We start from the raw sequence: 20,052 nt of genomic DNA, 5'->3' as shown, positions 1-20,052 counted from the left end.
ATTTGTAGGTGTAGAAGGTAGCAGATGATATTTTGGATGGAAACATCCAGTGGATTAATGTTATTGTTGTTACAGTATATTGTAAATCTTTTCCACTTAGCTGCATAACATGCTCTGGTAGTGGGTCTTCTAGCTTCTTTAATTATGTTCATACAGTCTTGTGGTAGGTTTAAGTAACCAAACTCTAAGACCTCAGGAGCCAGATCGCCAAATTCAGTTGGTTTGGGTGTCTTATTTCTCCATGGTTCTGTGTTAACAGGGATGGCGTGAGCCGTAACTTTTGATGTGGAACCAGTGAGAGATCCAGTAGCGTGGTGAACCACGGCTGACATGCCCATGTGGGTGCCACTAGTATTAGTTTGAGAGACTGTTGTCTGAGCTTGCGTACAACTAGTGGAATGAGTGGGAGAAGCGGAAAAACGTACGCAAATCTGCCTGACCAGTTCATCCATATCGCATTTCCTTCCGATTGTGGGTGTGGAAATCTGGCGGCGAAGCTTGGGCATTTCGCATTCTCGTGGGTGGCAAACAGATCTATCTGTGGATGCCCCCACCTTTGGAAGAATGGCTGGAGAACTTGTGGGTGCAACTCCCATTCATGAATCTGTTGTGACCGACGACTCAACAGATCGGCTATCTGATTGTGAATTCCCGGAAGGTGTTCTACTGTCAGGTGTATGTTTTGAGGGATGGCCCATCTCCAAATGCTCTGTGCAAGGTAGGACAGTTGCAGAGAGTGCGTCCCCCCCTGTTTTTGTAAATAATACATGGCTGTCATGTTGTCCATCCGGATTAGAACAGCCTTGTTTTGTACTTGGAAAGTTTTGAGTGCTAGGAAAATTGCTAACAGCTATAAATGGTTGATGTGGAATTGTTTGTTGATTGTTCCACTGACCTTGTGTGGTATAATGTAGGAGATGGGCTCCCCATCCTGTGAGGGATGCATCTGTCGTGAGAACTATCTGTGGAATAGGGTCTAGGAACGGCCGTCCCTTTGTCAAGTTTTTGGTGTTCCACCATTGCAGAGAGCGATATGTACGGCTGTCCACCAACACCAGGTCTGTAAGCTGACCTTGAGCCCGATTCCACTGTTGTGCTAGACATTCTTGTAGTGGGCGCATTTGCAGTCTTGCATGAGGAATTATGAAAATGCAAGACGCCATCATGCCTATTAGTTTCATGAACACTGGCTTGAAGAGAGTGTTGGCATTGAAAAAGGGAAACTAAGTTCTGAATACTTTGAATCCTGGCTTGACTGGGATACGCTAGAGCTACTGATGTGTTTATGGTAGCTCCTAGATATTGATGAACGTGTGAAGGCTCTAGGTGCGACTTGGTGTAGTTTATCGTAAACCCTAAGTCGTGTAATGTTTGAATCGTTTGTTTTGTGGGTTGTACACACCGGTTGAACGATCTTGCTTTTATGAGCCAGTCGTCTAGGTAAGGGAAGACATGTTGTCTTCTGAGATGTGCTGTTACTACTGCTAAGCACTTTGTAAACACTCACGGTGCTGTTGTGACCCCGAATGGAAGGACTTTGAACTGATAGTGTTGTCCTTGTAAGACAAATCTTAGATACTTCCTGTGCGCAGAATGTATTGGCACATGAAAGTAGGCGTCCTTTAGGTCTAGTGATGAAAGAAAATCTCCCTGTTCTAGCATTGGGAGTACTTGTTGTAAAGTGATCATGTGAAAACGATCTGATTGTATATAATGGTTGAGGGGCCTGAGGTCGAGAATTGGTCTCAGTGTCCCGTCCTTTTTGGGAATTAAGAAGTACAGCGAGTAAACTCCTGTTCCTTGTTCTTGTAGAGGAACTACTTGAATAGCATCTTTTTCTAGGAGTGCTAGAACTTCCTGTTGAAGCAGTGTTATGTGTTCTGTGGACATTGGACACTGCCTGGGTGGTATGTTTAGGGGAGTTGCTGCGAGTACTAGGCAGTAGCCATGTTGGATAATCTGTCTTACCCACTTGTCTGTTGTGATGGAATTCCAGACCGGTAGGAACTGTGATAGTCTGCCCCCACAGGAGTAGAGTGCTGTAGGGGAGGCAGAGGGAAGTCACTGTTTCGGAGTGGAAGAGGAGCGGTTGGTGTCATTGCCTCTACCTCTTCCCTTGTTGTTATTGTGTCTGTATCCTCCTCTAAAGTAGCCTTTATTAGAGGAGGTTTGTGTGTGCGTTTTAAAAGATGTGGTATCTGCGGCGGTTTGCTTGGAGCCTCCTCTATAAGAGGAGCTTGACTCAAGTGATGTGGAGAGCCTGGGACTCACGTCTGAGCATACCCAGCCGACTCGGGGTGAAAATTGCAAAAAAACAATGTGTTTTTTGCAATTTTCATCCCCTCAGACGTGAGTCCCAGGCTCTCCACACCACTGGAGTCAAGCTATCCAGGCTGATAGCCAGAAACCGGTCCTTGGATGCTTGATTCAGGTCTGGGAAAGACATGGCTTGGTAGTTCGGACTGGACTGTTCCCATGAGGCACAGGGTCAGAGCTGATTCGCATATAGCCAGTGTCTAACCCAGGGTGACGTGGAGTGCAAAAAAACAATGGATTTAGGCCCAGATCCTTGTACTGGGGTGAATGTATGACATTGTTCTACATTCTGTCCATCAACTGTGTTTTTTGCAATTTGTTCAATATGTTGAAGCAGACATTGAAGGCAGGTACCTGCTTTTGCGGATCAGGCTGGATGACAGGGAATTCCTACTCTTGAACTCCTATGCACCAAATATTGATGACCCGAGCTTTTTCTCCCGCCTTCAGGATCTCATTGTTTCGGACTAGATGCTCCCTTCCGCTGGCTTGGGGATTTCAACCGCGTCCTTGCGGCCAATGTTGCTCCGTCTCTCACTTTGACGGTTACACACCAGGCCCGCTTTCTGTCAGATCATGCCTCGGTGGCATGTATGGCACAATGGGCTCATCAGGCTGCCCGTCCCCGTACTTGGCGGATGCCGATGGACATCCTCCAGGACCAGGTGGAAAGAGACCATGTGGCGACTGCCCAATCGAATTACATAGATTTGAACTGGGAGAGTGGTGACCTATCCTACTCCACCAGATGGGAGGCCCTGAAGGCAGTGATACGCGGGGTCTGTATGGGCCTCACATATGGGGTTCGGAAGCAGCTGCTCTCTGACGTACGTGATGCGGATGATGTGCTCCGCCACTGTCAGACTCGGCCAGATCCTGACACCTCGGATCAGGAGGCGGAGAGGGCGGCCCCGGTGTCTGTACATGACATCCTCACCCGCCTTGATAAATTCACTTTGGGCCAGTACAGGCAGCGTCTCCACCGCGTGGTTAACCATCTGGCCGGCTACTGGCCTGGATTCTTCGACGGGAGTTCGCACCTGAGAGGATAGTTGCCCTACGGGCTCCAACTGGTAATATGGTACACTCGGAATCTGCTATTCTTGAGGTCCTCCGATCCCCCCTGCAGACCGTGTATGCAGCTGACCCCTCGATCACGGAGGCCTCCTATCGGCCCTATCTTCAAGACTTGGCTCTCCAGACCCTCGAGGGAAGCGGCGGAGGAACTAGATGCAGGGTTGACGCTTCGGGAGATCAACGTCGCGTTAGCCGCCCTGCCGCGGGCTAAGACCCCAGGCGGGGACGGTTTCCCACCTGAATTTTATCATTCGATCGGCGACGTCCTGGCCCCCCTCTTGTTGCAGGTTTAAAATGAAGCCCTGGAGTCTGGCGTTCTACCGCCCACCATGAACCAGGGAGTGGTCTGTATGATCCTGAAACCGGGTGGGGACGGTTGTGACCCCGCAGCGTTCCGGCCTATCACCCTGATCAATACGGACGCAAAGATCCTCACTAAACTGTTGGCCACTCGTCCAGCCCCGCATATGGCCCACTTGATCCACCCGGACCAGTGTGGGTTTATCCCTGGCCGTAACAGCGATGAACTTGCGGCGCCTGAATCATATCCTCCATGAGGTACGTGGGAGGGAAGATCCCCATGTACTGGGGTCAATCGACCTGGCTAAGGCTTTTGACACGGTCAACTGGGGATATCTACTGGAGATGCTCCAGAGGAAGGGACTCGGGCCGGTGTTCTGTAATTGGATCCGAGTGCTCTATGGGGCACCCCGAGCTAGAGTTCGGCTTGGGTCGGCCCGCTCTGGGGAGTGGTCTCTAGGGAGAGGCACTCGTCAAGGGTGCCCCCTCTACCCGCTCCTATTCGCCCTAGCAATAGAACCCTTGGCAGTTTCCGTTCGTACTGAGTTGGAGCAATGGGGCATTAAGGTGGGCGACACCGTGAACATGATCTCCCTCTATGCCGACGACGCTTTATTCTATTTGACGTCCCCCAGCGACTTGCTTCCCGCCTTGATGCGGATTCTGGACCGCTTTGGCGCAGCCTCGTGACTGCGCATCAACCTTGGAAAATCTTTGATTTTCCCGCTGATGGGCTGTGCTGCCGACCCGGGGTTGGATCTCCCGTGTCTAGGGCTAAGGTGGGAGCGAGAGGCGTTCCGCTATCTCGGCATTCAGGTGGCCTCGACCGACGAACACCTGCTGGCCCGCAACGCCGACCGAGTGCTCCGGACTCTACACCAGTCTGTGTCCTTCTGGAACACGCTTCCTCTCTCCCTTATGGGACGATTAGCGGTTGCCAAGATGGTGATGCTACCTAGAATGTTATATATCTTGCAAAATACCCTGTGCCCGCTTCCTTCTCGAATATTTCGCACGCTCGATTCACTGCTCACATCTCTGCTCTGGGCGGGCGGGCGTAGCAGAGTTGCTCTGCGCACAGTCGTCCGGAGTTGGGAGGAGGGAGGCCTGGAGGCCCCAAGGTTTGACCTCTATTACTATGCGGCACAGCTCCTGCCAGCTGCACGGTGGTTCGCTGAGGAGTATAGCTGGGAGCTGCAACTACTGATGGTCAGAGCAAACGAGAAGGCTCAGAGAGGCTTTGATGCAGGGAAGGGGAGCAGACGAGGCTTTGCCCTACGTGGTGCGACACACGGCGGGAGTTTGGCAGCGATTTGTCGAGAAGGTATTGAGACGAGCCCCCTTCCATAGGGAGCTGCCGGTGTGGATTTTAGCCCCGGTGCTCCGGATGGAGGAGAACGTGTCCTACCGGGAGTGGCGGGACGGAGGCTGCGAGACCCTGGCAGACCTCTATCCGGATGACTCCTTTGAACGGGCCACGGAGTCCTTTGCATTGAGCAGGGGGGCAATACCTGCACTACAGAGGGCTCCAGGAAGTAGCTAAAACGTGGCCTCCATTCCCAGAGGCGCCTCCGCTGACCCACACCCTCGATATCCTCTTATGTGGTAGAGGAAGGAGGCTGGTCTCCCTATTTTACTCAGCCATGCGAAGGGATTCGACCCCACCGACCGCACCGTCCTGGGTGGCCTGGGAGGCAGACTTGGGGATGGCCCTGGAGCCGGGACAGCACAAGCGTATCGGGCTCCTGACCCGGAAAGTCTCGTGTAATGCGCGGTTCAAGCTGATCCACTTTAACTTTGTCCACCGCACCTATATGACCCCGGTCTCTCTGAACAGCATTTCTGCGGATAGGTGATACAACTGCCCTAGGTGTGGGGCGGAGAAAGCTGGATTCTTCCATCTGGCCTGGGAGTGCCCACAGGTCGGTAACTTTTGGAGGGAGGTGGTGGACCATATTGGTCGTGCTGCAAAACTCCGGATTACTCTGGATCCGCACCATTGTCTCTTGGCCCTGGTACCCAAGCCCAAAAAGAGGAACCTGTCCTACAAGTTTCTACAATTAGTGCTAGTGTTGGCAAGGCGGCATATGGCCATAACCTGGATGGGGCAGAGAACTCCCGAGATGTCCCTCTGGCTGAGAGATGCTAGATAGAGAGTTGTCCCTAGCTGAGGAGACGCATATGCAGCACACACGCCGTGATGGGAAGCTCCAGGATGACATGCTTGCCTGGAGGATGAGGTGTGCAGAGGGGTTGACGGATGATGATTCAGATGCCACTAGTGCCGAATTGTTCACCCCTAGGGAGTCCGGGTCCGAGGGAGACGGGTTGGAGGGCCCTGGTCCGGGGTAATGCCCTGCTCAACACGCACTAATGTTCCCTGTTGTATATATCTGCGATTTGCTTTGATTCCCGAATGTCTACTTCTGGATGTGATGTCTGCGATTTTTCGGGCCTCCCATGGAAGACCGGAATTATTCACATACTTTATTACGGATGCCACGCAAGGGGGGGGTTGTTTGTTGTTCTATGTTAAGACTGTGTTCTATTGAAAAGCATATCTATCCAGAGGGATAGGAGTAGGATTACATGGAGGACATAGGAGAGATTGTATATATATATAAAAATCAGCGGCTATAACGATGTATGCATACTGTTCATATACGGCTATGATTACTTGTGACATGCTCCGACTCTACGCCGCCCAGCCTCCAGGATGTGGGCCCATATGGCTGTGTTTACCCTGAACGTTGCATGTAGCTAATCTTTGCCCTCGGTCTTTCTGAGAGGCTATGAAGACCTGTGCCTTCTGTGTTTCCGCAATAAAAATATTTTTCAAAAAAATAAAAACTTCAACTCTGCCTACCATAGGGTTCCACTGGACTCTGTGTACGCTATACCTCACTTTGGTATAGTATATGCAGAGCCAGCTTCCTACAGAGCCCCATACACTTAGGTGGGTCTCAAGGTTGCCCCAGAGGCAGCAATAGCACTTGAAAGATCTGCAGCATGGCTTCCTTAAAGGCTGTATAATATGTTTTGTGGTCAACGACAGCCCAAGGAATTCAGGGCACACCTAAACCAACTACGGCTCCAGATTGAACACTGGAGCTATTCAAGTTTCACCCTCCTAAATTCACACCCAATTTAAAGTGGCAATATAGGGTTAAGTCCACTTAGCTTGCTTGCACATGTGTGTTTTCTCAACTTATCTGAAGATCTCAGACAAAAATGGAACTTCGAAAAGCAGTGGCTTCATAACCTACAGCGGGAGCGAGACCGCAGTTTTGAACGCTACCTCTTATTATGCTCAGTAACATAATTGCACCTATTGCTCTGGAATCAACTTTACTGCGGGCATCACTCTTAAATGCCTCAAATTTGTGACTGCAGCCCAGGTACAAAGATAAACATTGTGCAGGTCTGTAACAGACATCTGCTTCTTAAGTGGTGTGAATCCTGTCTTCAGGGAGACACTGTCCCTAGCAAACTGCATGGAAAGTTTTTAGATCTCGCCTGAGCCAGCGCTGGTCTGCAAGACATTTAGTAAGTGGCTTTCAAAAGTTCTACCACACACTTCTGCTGGCCTAGTGCTTGCGGTTACGCGCGCAACCGCCAGCTTTTAGCGCCCAATCAGGCGCCATCTGGCTTTCCTCTTGCTTGCTCTCCCAAGCGCCTTGCTCCGTCCCTCCCCCACCACAAAGCGTGTCTTGCGGCCGCATCTGCTTCTGCCCACCTTGTTGGTTTCAATCCCTTCGCCTCCACCAGTGCATCTTTACTATCACTTTTCCCCATTTGTTCCCTTAATGGTCCGCAATGCTGTGATGTCCTCAGTGAAACATTAGGAGTCGTATAGATTTGAAATGTACTCGGAGATTCGTCCCACCCCCTTTTTAGATGCTCCAAATCATCTCACGAGTCAGAAAGTCAGTGATGCCCTCGTTGGGACTCTGCTCAGGTGCCTTTCTCTTGCTCATGGATACCTTCTGATGCTGCAATAACCACAAATGAGGCAAATGAGTCTATCATAGACTAAACAAAGGGTTAAAGCTGCAGACAGTGTTGGGAGGATGCACAAAGCTGTGAGGCATTATGTCTTTACTTCACCACCCAGACTGGAATGCTTGGTAGCTGTACTTTAGGTTCGCGTGAGCGTCAAATCTTCTCTGATCTGACTAGATAGCCCACCTGCAGCGCAACAGCGTCACCTGCTGGATCGTGACGTGTGCTACATCGCCAATCCACATACAAGAGATTTGCAGATCACCTGAGAAAACCAAGCATTGGCATAGCTTTTTTCTCGCTTTTTGTTACGAGTCTGTTCAGGACTTTGGTAATCTTTGTGGGCTTTCAGTTTTTAACCAGGGATGGTCTCCAGAATTCTTGGAAAATAACTGTGTCAAGGAAAACTTTACTTGTACTCCATAAGATGGAGGCAAAAGATTCCTGGTCTGCGGTGCTTTAATTAGAACAAGCATTAGCATAGCCAATAGGTCTCGCCTTTGGGACATTATAAGTGTTTAGCCATGCAACGGTTGATATTGTTGCACCAATGATATTGTGCTGCATAACTAAATACTTATAAGGTCCTAAATGCAAGACCTTTTGGATATGCCAATGCTTGTTTGAGTTGTCGGACACACAACAAAGTTGGGAGCGCAGCGCCGGATCGGTGTTGAAGGATGTGGAAAGAAAGGGACTTTAACTGTGCAGAGGTGGTGCCTATAAATGTGCCTGCTCTGTCACAATTGGGGCATTTAAAGATCCAGATGGCTCCAACTGTTCTAAAAAGTGAGGAATCTGCAGATCTGAAGAAAATATCTTCTTTTCTTGGTAATCACATGAATAGGTTTCAACTCCTCTTCGAAGGAGTGGAAGGTAAAGAGTTTGGATTAACTTTACAAGGCAAGGCTTGCACCGCATGGCTAAGGCCTAGGGCTATATGGCAGTAACTAGGAGCACACAGGTGGTAATTAGAACTGGAATGGCAAAGTGGAAAAAAAGGCTTGACAAAGAAGCAAACTTTTACACTGCTAATGTAGTGTCAACCAAAGCCGTATTGAAGGCAAAACCTCAGAAATAGGTGTGCACAGCTGAAGGATTTCAATAAGCAAATCAGCATTCTGTCCCTCACAATAAAATACTTCTAACACATCTGCAGCGCTCTTAATTACTGTAAACAACAAAAACAACTTTCTTACAGAAGAGGGCCATTTGGTGATTCAAAAGTCAAACCGGCAAAAGAGTCAAGGCCACAGGCATTCTAAAAGTCCAGATGTAGGTGCTCTCTTCTCCTTCCCTCCCCCTTCTCCTTTTCCCTCTCTCCTCCTTCTCCTTCACTCAACCCTCTCCTTTCCTCCTTCTCTCCTTTCCTCCTTCTCTCCTCCTCTCCTCCTTCCCCTTCTCCCTCCTCCTCTTTCCTTCTCCTCCCTCCACTCCTCCACCTTACTCGTTGTGTAGTACAACAAGGGTTTCAAAAACTCAGAGAAAGGATGTGGATCTGAGGGCAGCATTGCCAGATGTGGTATCGCTATATGTGGAGCTGGTGGCGGCGTCAATACAGCACAGTCTGGCAAGTGCCCTGGCAGAGAACTAGGAGCCCATTCCTGTGGTGGGGCACTTAAATGTTCAGCGGAGTCAGTGTTGTAGGACAGTGAGCCAATAGAGGTACAAATAGAGGCCCAGACGGTTCCATGGGACTAAGCAGCATGCCAAATGAAACTGAAGCAAAGTCTAGTATCTGAAACATGCCCTTCGTGAAGGACGCTACTCGAGCCAGAATCAACAATGGCCTCAGTACCAGGAGTGTGCTTGTGAGAAGTTAGCCTGGCATATAATGTCCACTACTTCTAGTGCGCACCTTGTACCAGTCTAAGCGACCCTTATTGATGGTGGCTGTAACATCAACCTTATAGAAAGCTATCCTAGTGGTAGCATGAACCAGCATTCTTCAGGCTAAGACTTCAGAAGGCGATTTAAGCAAGTTGTTTGACCATATATAATCCCTTGAATACCAAATGAAAGGACACCACACAAGGTATTTATCAAATATTTATGTATTTCATCTAAACACAACCCCTCTGCACTCTTTATGAGGTCAGAGGTAAAACTATAATACAAGTCACACAGTTAATGCACAATAAGTTGCACAGTATATGTTATGCCCTAGGGGCCTCACTAACATATACTAAGAAAGTGGTATAAGTACCGCGAGAGAGTTAGAAAGCAGGCCTAGGGCCTGTAGAATCGCTGGGGCTACACTAAGCAACCAAAGGTTAAGAAGTAGGAGACCCACGGGAGCCGCGTGCAGTGTTTAAACACAGGCGCGGGTTCCCATTGACTTTCTATGGAGTTCGTAAAAATTACAAAGTTACAGTTCAGGACACTTCCGGATGGACTAGGACGGAACCCTTTTAGACTTAGACACTAGGAGGGCCAATACCCTCGAGACTACCAGAGTACTCCCGTTACCTCACCCACGGAAGCCGGGCGCAAAGGTTTTTTTTTATTTCGGGTTTCGTCGTCGTTTTCTATGGAGAGCTGCAAAGTAGTGCTGCAGGCGACCAGAGGAAATGTGTCCGGGTGGATCCAAGGGTGGGTAGGAGATGTGAAGAACCAGAAAGCATAGCGGATAGATTCTGGGTCACTAGCCAGTGACCAGGAAGGAACCAGGCGATGTCGCGTGCTTGAAGGTGAAGAAGGTGAGTTTGTCTCTTCAGCCACGAGGTCCAGGAAGCATCGACGATAACCAGGAGCTGGATTCGCGCTGTCCCACGAAGGATCTAGATGACTGCAGCGTTGGTATCCGAATTGGACCTAACAAGCCTTGGCAACCGCAACCCACGCAGGATGTCGACATTGGCTCTGTTGCAGACCAGCAAGGTCTGTGGCGCTTCTCCTTTGCAGGGAAGCTAGGGCAAGCCTGGAGCCATCAGGATCGCAAGTTAGATTCAAGATGGCGTCTTCAGGGGGCTCACTAGCCAATAGGCAAGGAAACGGGAAGACGCGTCGAGCACAAATGTGAAGGCAGGCCCACGGGACACTCGCAGATTGGGTGGGCCTGGGCTTCGGGTCAAATGATGCTGGAGCTTCTCGTACCCCAATGCACAACTTACTGAGGCTTCAGAAAAGGAGTGCAGGTAGCAAAATGCAGGATGTCCAAGATGTCTGGTCCCACGTCTCTCGTATCCGCCACGGGTCTCAGCTTTGCTGTGGATGTGGGTCGGGTCAGAGAAGTCTGGAAGTCCAGTTCTTGATTCGCAGAGCCTTCGGGAGCCTTGAAACTGCAGACCGGCAAAGTTGCTGATGGTGCCTGTTTGAACAGGGTGGTCACTCCTTGACCACAAGGGAGATGTCTTCCATCTTCTAGTCAGAATAGAATGTCGAAGGTCCGTGAGTTCGGTATCAAAGTTTCGTTCCAGGATAATCTGAAGTCCTGGGGACACAGCCCCTATACTTATACTAAGGATGGGGGCTGGATTACCTGTCCAGGTCCCTCCTATGGGTGGACCTGAGAAGGGGGTGGTTACACACCTTTCCCTTTGTCCAGTTTCGCGCAAGCGCTGAGGCTGGAGTGCCCCAGCAACTGGTTTGAACCGGGCTATGCATGGAGCAACTTGTGTGCCCCAGGCAGGGTCTAGATGCATTAAATGAATGCAGCCCTCCCAGCCCCAATACACAAAACCCCTGTCTGGGGAGGTGCTGGCACCTCCCTGGACAGGAAACCTATTGTCCAGGCCGCCCTTGCTGGAGTTTCCGCCAGCAACAGGAGGTCAGACTCGTGTCTGTGGCAGCCGCATCTATTTTGTGATGCTGGGCCTCTGACGTTAACCGGGTAAAGCAGTAACATACATGGTTTTTCCCTCTAGAAGGGTGGAATGCTACCCCCGCCGCCACATTTGGCGGGGGAAGTATTCCAAAGTGTTTGACACCTTACACAACATGTTTTGATAAAGCCAAACCAAAGTTAGCATTAACCGCGAGGATTAGAATGCACTTAAGAGTACATGGTATGGCTATATCATAGAACAGCTGTAAGGAGATGGTTCAGAGAGCTGCAGAGGGGCTCAGCTCATGCTAGGGCACCCTCTCACATAAAACCAAGCACTCTGCCTCCAGGATTGTCGAGGCCTACCTTAGGAGTGGCTTATAGATGTATATGTGTCTATATATAAAGGTAGATATAGGTATACTATATCTAAGTAAGGGGTGAATACACAACTTTACCCAGGCTGTGTGAACAGACCTGTGGTGTCAGTTTGGAAGGCAAACCAGGGGTGGCACAATACATGTTGCAGCCCCTGGTAGACCTAGGGTGCACCTATGCCCTGGGTACCTATGGTACACTATACAGTGGCTCACAAGGGTGACCCAGTAACCAATATCTGGTATGTACCGAAAGTACATGAGTCCATTTTATAGAGAAAGCAGATAGTTGGCCAGGGACCCTGATAATCAGGGCCCCAGTCTAAGTCTAAAACCAGCAAGACAGCAGGAAAAAAGTTGGGGTAACCATATAGTCAGATTCCACCTTCCTACAATCCTTAGGTCCTTTAACCGTAGGTAGGTCGTGAAGGTTTGTTGTTCTAATACGTTCGGGAAGCACTGCTTTAAAGACATCACTGAAATTGTCAAGAGCAGAGCTGTGAATCAGTAGGCATGGGTTTGGCAGGGGGGGGGGGGGACCGACATCACTGCTCAGGTGTGGCGCCTGTATGCAGCCCTGTGTCGTCATGTTTGGGGCGGGTCTGAGTCACAACTGCTACCTACTGGTAAGAAAGAGCTACTGGTAGCGGTCCAAGAATGCAAACTGGCAACAGGGAAGAATCAGAAGGCAAGAGATCTCCTGATGCAAGTATCCATCAGAGAGAAGAGTTTTACTGCAGTATAAGCAAACACTATAGCAAACATTTTCATAATTACATACCACCAATGGTAGTTAGTCACAACCCAAAGGAGAAAGCACCAAACCAAAGTAAAAGTCCTATTTCCATGATAATGTCGGCGATACCATTCAGAAAAAGAAATGTAACATTGCTACCCTTTAAGGGTGAATTGTCCAGGTGCCTCCCAGCTTCTCCCTTCTTCATCCGATCAACAATTTACAAAACTATCAAAACTTGCAAGACCCCTTCTCTAACTCCCATACCAAACACTTGCCAGATTTTGGGAATCCAATGAGAGTTACAAGAGAAGACACAAACCTATCTGACAGTCTCCTGCTGTAACGGTTATTCAGATATTAGTCGCTTACGAGAGGTAGGGCTCCTAGTTTTGTAGCATTTATTTTGCTTGATGTTTTCATGTGTAGGTATCCTTATTTGCATCTCTATTTTGCTGTTTAGCCATCTTTATATTTGGCACATGAAAAGTTGAGGTAAAACAAGAATATTTCTGTATATGCTTAACAGTTCAGTATCTACATGGCTTTGGAGCTCTAAACAGGCATACAAAAAACAGGGTACCAACCTGTAGCATTCTATTACTAGCACCTGTGCACAAAGGCAACTATTTAAGTTTCTTTAATAAATCTCACTTTCATACTTCAAAAGCTGTCAATATACACCGCAACTGACCTTTGTATGGCAGAACTGTCGGCCAAGAGAGACGGAAAATATTAGGTTTCTGAATCTGGCTTAATTCAAAATTAAGTACAGATGGAAAAATGTTCTATGCCCTGGAAGATTTTTTTGTAATATTTGGATGAGCTGCTGACTCCAAAGATTTTACAACAGTCAGATGGGAAAGGTTGGTGATGGGAACTTTTTACATCGGAGATGTGCCATTAAAATATCTTGGCAGTTCTTGGATGTATTAAAGATTTTTCAAAATAAGATCCACTGTTATGATTAGGATTCTCATTCATTCTAGCCCTGCATTGAAATAAATTAAGAGATATTTAAATTTGGGAACACACCAACATAACACCTAAAAGTGATAAACTATTTCTCTCCTATGTCCATCAGCTGCAAATTATGCCATGCTTCTGTTCACTAAAGCCCACATTTATACTTAAGATTACTTTTAACAGGCAAAAATGAACCATGCCATCAATAGTGTAACTAGACTTGCAACATTACATCTAAAGAAATAAGCTTCTACATGCCGTCAAATAACCATTTAAATTAATCTTTTTTTTTTTTTTTTTTTAATAGCACTCAAAACAAACTTACAAAGTCTTTGAACGGCTGCTTCTCTGGAATTTCCCAGTCATCGCTGATGTTCATGTACCTGCAACAATCAGGGACTCCAAGTTAGCCAAAGGCTTGCTCTGACAGAATGTGAATCAAGGTAAAATTTATTGCAAAGTCAAATATAATTCATTAGCCAAGCAACAAAGAAACACAGCAGTATGAACCAGTCTTACTTGTCAAAATCTGTGAAGAGATTCACTCGAAAGGTGTGCTGCTTGTCCAGCTTGTAGCCATCTGCATTTTTTACAGCATCTTGGGCATTCGCAGGAGATGCATATTCAAGAAAGATGTAACTGCAGCAGAAAGTGATGAAGAAAGATTAAATTCTGGTTTAAAGACTAACAAAGGCCTTCGCAAGAGGCAACCGACAGTGAGGAGGGAAGTGGGTTGGGTATAGCCGGGGGAGGGGAGTCTACTCACAATGGGGGGCAGGTGGGTTGACCCAAGTGCTGTGGGGAGTGGACTTCAGTAATGTGCCCGGTTTCCTCCCTCACGGTGATATGATTGTACAGGATTTTCTCCTTATCCCCACTCTACTTCTCCCTCCCGGATGCCATCTTATGCCTTATAAGCCACTGATAATGCCAAAAGTATGCCTACATATATTGATTTGATGCCAACTGTTTTTTTATTATGATATTGTAATTTGTAAACTCAAAAATAAAGTTTATTAAAAAAAAAAAGAACAAAGGCTATAAGAAGTATGGTGGAGATCAGCAGTAATTATTGATAATTTCTGACCTACCAAATACACAAAACTAGTGCTAAGCTGCGTATTTTATTTTAAGACCTTCAATGGTGCAACGGAGGAATGGAATGTAATGGCATGTGAGGGGTCTAAATATTCAATTACATTATTCATTTGCAGGTATCTGACTGAATCTGGAACAATTTTAAAATACTAAGAGAAGAGCACCAAGGCAACGTTGGGGTTCGTAGTCTAGGGTCCGTACCAGTATGGACGCATTGATGCCATCACTCTATAAACACACAACCTACACAAAGATCAGTTTCACTAAATTTCTGAGAAGCACTGCATCAAGAACGAAGCAGGGACGATTAGAGTACCAACAAGAAATAGGCATGAGCAAAGTCATTAGGTCTTTTGTTTTAGTCCTACTGGCTCTGCCAGTGCCTTTAAATCATGCTGTACACCATACAGCATGTACATAATGAAACAAGCATTTGCAATGCAATAGGTCTCACATTTTCGCTAGACCCATTGAATTGCAAATGGTCGTCATCACTGACAACAGGATGGATGGAGGGGGGAGAAGGCATGGACAACGAATTGGCGGGGGAGAAGGCATAGACAATGAATGGGTGGGGGGAGAAGGCACAGACAACTGGAGTGCGGGCGAGGGGGAGAAGTCAAGGACAACGGGAGGGAGGGAGTGAGTTAATAAGGCAGTAGGAGAAACTCATTAATGAAAATAGGGCTCACAGTGCAAGTAAGACGTCCAGCGTAACCCTCGAAGTAAAGAGGGCAGTCGCCATGGGAGGTGACAAATGAAGAGGAGGTGGTACTAAGGAGGGACTAACAAGCGGGCTGACGAACCAGCAGCCAGCATTTAGGACAGACAATGACAAGCCAATGGCAGAGTGGGCTGGGGTTATATTAGCTACTCGTCTACAATAAGTTTTGCAGAGCAGCGCATGCTCGCTGGCTCAGGCTCGACCTAAAAAGGAGTCAACATCTACTCGAGTGGCCTCCCTTGAGTTTCAAACAAAGGTCATTAAGGATGGGACAGATATCAAGGCCAACTAAATGCAAGGAGCATGCAGCTAAATTACCGAAGTGCAGGCGCAAAATGCCCATTGGGCTCAAAAGGCTTCAGCCCCCCCCGTTGTATGCGTCAGCCCGAGCTGAGACCAACTTCCCGGGCACACATACAGCCGTACCAGAGTACTTCACAGGTCTTTAAAAGACCATTTACTTGTCAACAAGGTTTTGCTGTTCTTTCACCCAATCTTAGAGCCCCTGCATATTGACGAGGCCGATTGCTGGAAAAATTAGCCCCCGCTGTTTTTCACTCTGCAAATATTATCAAGTTTGACAATTTACCTTTGCGCGCATAATAAGAATTGTAATTTGCGAAGTGACAATTTCACTCTAGCAAGCTTGAAGGCGTGTACAGAATATTCGTCTGTAACATTTCGTCTCGCAAAGCTTTCTTTCATATTCAGAATGAATGGGTATTCAGAATGGAAAATGTTTGTTGATTTTTTTCCTGCAAGCTTACCTTATGCTGAGATTTTAGAGGCACGAGTGGCAAAGAGAACAAGCATTTACAATGCAATGGTTTTGCCTTTGTTAAAGTTAGAGCTATTGGCATTGCTCTTGACACTCTGAAGCTCCACTCTGAAGCTCCACTCTGAAGCTCCGGCACTCTGGCACTCTGGCACTCTGGCACTCTGGCACTCTGGCACTCTGGCACTACGGCATGCGCCCGCTGTGTACTCTATACACACAGTCCAGTCTGTCAGTAAGATCCTGCCTGTTGGGATGAGGCGAGTGACCTCACATTGGTAGATCACCCCTGAGGTGCGCCAACTGACCTGTGGCCTACACACCGTGCACACAGCACTCTGGGACAGAGGCTGCACCCACTGAGTAGTTACTCTGGGAGTAGACCATGGGTGGAGGGCCTGTGTGCCCGGGTGTGTTTGTGTCCTTGTACGCACGCACCGTGCTTTGCAGGGCCTGTATACACCATGCCACCTGTCGCACACGGGAGCTTGCCTCTTTTCTCTCACGGAGTGATACAGTGTGCAGTTTTCAGACTGTCAGACCTGCTCATTCACTACTGTGACAGAACTGTAGGCACGCTCCTGTAAACTCGGAAATTCACACCCGACAAACATGCAGCGCCACCAATGTGGGGTTACGGCCAGAGATGCTGATTTTCAGAAGTGGGGAGATAGGTTCGATTCTCCGCAGCTGGGCATCGTGCGCTTCTGGGCAAATCACTTAAAGTCCTGATGCTTAACAAAACAAGAGGCGGCGGGACTTACGGCTTGCTTGCGGCCCGGCCGGACCAGATTCGGGGGCGTTCCCGGCTTTCGGCTGACGTCGCGTGACGTCGGCAAAAGCCAAAGAATCTCGGGAACGCCCCCGTGTCTGGTCCGGCATTGACGGACAGGCCCCTCGTCCAATGGCTAGGCTCCATTTATGAAGCCAGCCAATGAATGACGAGGGCCGACCCAAACCCACACACAGTACTCATTAGGTTTTTGCTGCGCAAAAAAGATGCGCAGAGCGCATCTTTTTGGCGAGGCAAAACCTAAAAACGTTGCTTGGAATCTAGGCAAAAATTTACAAGGCCTTTGCAAAGGTTGCAAAAAATAAAGTATAGTTTTCACACCTTTTGTTCCGGGTTGACTGAAATACCACGGGAGGTTCCCAAGCGTCCTCGGCAGGGCCCCGAGATCGGCGCGGTACTGTTGCGCCAGAGCGGCGCGCGCGCAGTCTGTGGTGAACTTCCTAGCTCTCCTAATGGCTCGGTGAAAAAGCGGCGGGAAGAGCGGCGGACCGGCCTCAGCTCCCGCCACAGGCCCTCAGGTCATGAGAATGGGCCCGGCTGAGGCACTGTGGCGGGAGAGTTGAGAAGGAGCAGTAAATAGCCAACCTCGCAATACTTCCAAGGCACCGCCGAGACGTTTAGAAAACCAAACATCAACTCAGCGAGGGTTGTTGTACCCATTCCTTATCAGAATAGGTTGCCTATTTTCCCCATCTGCGACATGTGCTAAATCATTTAGGGCCAGACCAAGGGTTCTGCCCATTCTGTGTCTATGGGAAAATGTGTTCATACATATGGCCCTTAGTTCACAAACCGGCACAAAATAAAAACTTGGAGGCTCCCCTACCAGGCGGATCCCCAAGAGGGAGCTTAAAAATTTTAAACATTTGGTCTCAGGGACACATGGAAATCGGTTATCGACATGGGCTGCGAGCCTTGCCATCTTTTTTTCTTTTTTTTTTAAAGAGGAAATGCGATGTAAAAGACAGACCTGTGTAATGGCACAAAGTGGCTTAGAGAAGTTCAGGAGTGAGTGTGTTCAAAAACTAAAGTGGCCTTGGCAAATATGGAAAGCCGCTAAAGAGGTTGTTAATGTAATGGATTGCAGCTTCCAGGCCATCTCCTCTAGTAGGTTTTAGGCAGGCCGATTTCACAAAGCGATAGGGCTTATTGGGAAAGCAATCTGCCAGAGTATCACCGAGCTGCCTTTCCCAACAGATCTGTGCAAACTGCCGTACTGTGCATACACAAATGGTTGTCCCTGGGCTGCAGATGCATGGCTTTCAGAGAGGTGCGCAGGTGTGGCCTTCTGCATCACATCTGGATTCCTTTTTGCCTCACCAGGTAGTGCCATATCCCTAGCTCTGTTCTAGACTCCGCTCTAATGGCCCTACCACATGCCTAAGATGGAACCCAACACTCAGCTGCTGCACTGCCACCGTGCTCCTAAGCAAGGACTGGCAATCTTGTATTCTGTGGCTTCTGCAGTTTTAACATCTTCCTGGATTGAGACAGCATCTATGTCTCTTCAAGAACTTCTCCATAAACCATAATCTTCCATTCTGTCTACACAATGTACTCTAGCATGACTCCCAACTACATGAAAGGCTTAGACAATGATAATGCTTCGGGCATATGCATAGCTCTTTCATGCGGCGGTCACGGAGAGATCGCCTGTGGTGATCTGCAACTACTACGCACCTATTGGGTAGGCAGAGAATTCACATGCTTCGTTTAAGCAGTTCTGATCTCCTTCTGGTCCACCTTGCCGGACAGCGGCCTAAAGGACGAAGTGTCGCGTGGATAAAAAAAAAAAGATGCATTTCCCCCATCCCACCGTAGCAGGAAGTAATAGTAGCAGCAGAACAAGGAGAAACAAAGCCGAGGAGAGGCACAGGAGTGCCCATTCGCTTTGTCCCACTGGAGGAACTCTCAATGGCTCTCCGCTGTATGCCTGGCCTGTATCCTACTTAAGCCTGGACACTGCACAGGCTGATCGGCAGGTGAAAGTGCAGTACAAGCATGTCAGTGTCACAAGCAGCTATTTTGCATAAACCACAGCACAGAGGGCATCAAGAGGTTCTTGCAATGAGCAACACGCCTGGTATATGGTGTAGAACATATAACAGGCAGCACCCTTGGCGCAATGGATAGCACCCATGAGGTTCCTGCCAGCGCCAATATCTGTCCCGAAGAGATACACAATACCATCTTTAAACACTCCTTTCATGTTTTTTTCCCTAAAGGCAAACACGTTATACAATCCAGTAAAACAAAGCAGCTCAGGCTAAATTTGCAAAACACGCATGGTAAAATAGCTCTTAATCGCCTGGGTAGCGGCGCTACCATGGCATGGGGTTAAAAACCGGCAGCAAAACACAACAAGTGTGTGTCTGCCTTGTAGTGTGAGCGCGGGGTGGGAGCGTGTGAGGTAGAGAGGAGACACCATGCTCGTGCACATCGCCTGTCCGTGCGCGCACATGATATGTCTCCCTTGGCTCACTAAACCCACAATAGTCTCGCCAAGGCGAAGCAAAGCATGCGATGAGTTCGCTAGGTGAGACCTAAAAAGGTGTAATGACGAGGCGGCATCATTGTATAAGTGAACATGCGTCATTGTGACCACGCATGCTCACTCCCAAAATTACGGGAGTGCCTTTATAGGTCGAGGACCGTCGCACTGCGTAGCAGTGGGCGGAGCCGAAGAGTTAATGTTTCTTAGAGGGGGCTTGGAACCCGCCCCTCTTCTCCATTGTCTGGCTTCCTAAACGGAGGCCAGCCATTGGAGGAGAAGGGTGTCACTCTGTTCAAGCCCCGTCTTTTTCGGATTCGGGGCGTGTTTTTTTGCGTCCTTTCTATCGGCGACGTCATCCGTCACACAGAAAAAACACGCCCCCGATTCCAAAAATTTCAGACCTTTGCGGCAGCCATTTTTTTGGGGGGGGATGTTGTCAGGAACAGCCCCGCTGCCATTCCAGGTACGTTTTTAGGGCTCGCCTGCTGATGCGCTTGCGCATAGCTGGCGAAGCTCTATAGTGGCTTATCCAGAGTTTAACCACTGGCGATTCCATGCAGTACATGTGCTTTTTACGTCATTGCCCAAGCGCAAGCCCAAAAAAGCGCGTGCACAATGCCACCAGCCA

At 48.5% G+C, this 20,052-nt stretch overlaps 1 protein-coding gene across 1 annotated transcript in view; it reads right to left on the bottom strand.

The window, feature by feature from the left end:
• Positions 1-20,052, bottom strand: part of EIF3B (eukaryotic translation initiation factor 3 subunit B) — a 265,490-nt gene that overhangs the window by 192,401 nt on the left and 53,037 nt on the right. The window contains exons 3-4 of the mRNA XM_086940624.1: positions 14,060-14,179; positions 13,866-13,923 (exon numbers count right to left, since the gene is read on the bottom strand). Coding sequence (XP_086796750.1) covers positions 13,866-13,923; positions 14,060-14,179 — 178 coding nt within the window. The remainder of the gene's footprint in view (positions 1-13,865; positions 13,924-14,059; positions 14,180-20,052) is intronic.

Source organism: Lissotriton vulgaris, chromosome 10 (genome assembly GCF_964263255.1).
Source record: "Lissotriton vulgaris chromosome 10, aLisVul1.2, whole genome shotgun sequence".
NCBI lineage: Eukaryota > Metazoa > Chordata > Amphibia > Caudata > Salamandridae > Lissotriton > Lissotriton vulgaris.
The sequence above is the reverse complement of the archived record's forward strand: the minus strand, read 5'-3'. Positions and strand labels throughout refer to the sequence as shown.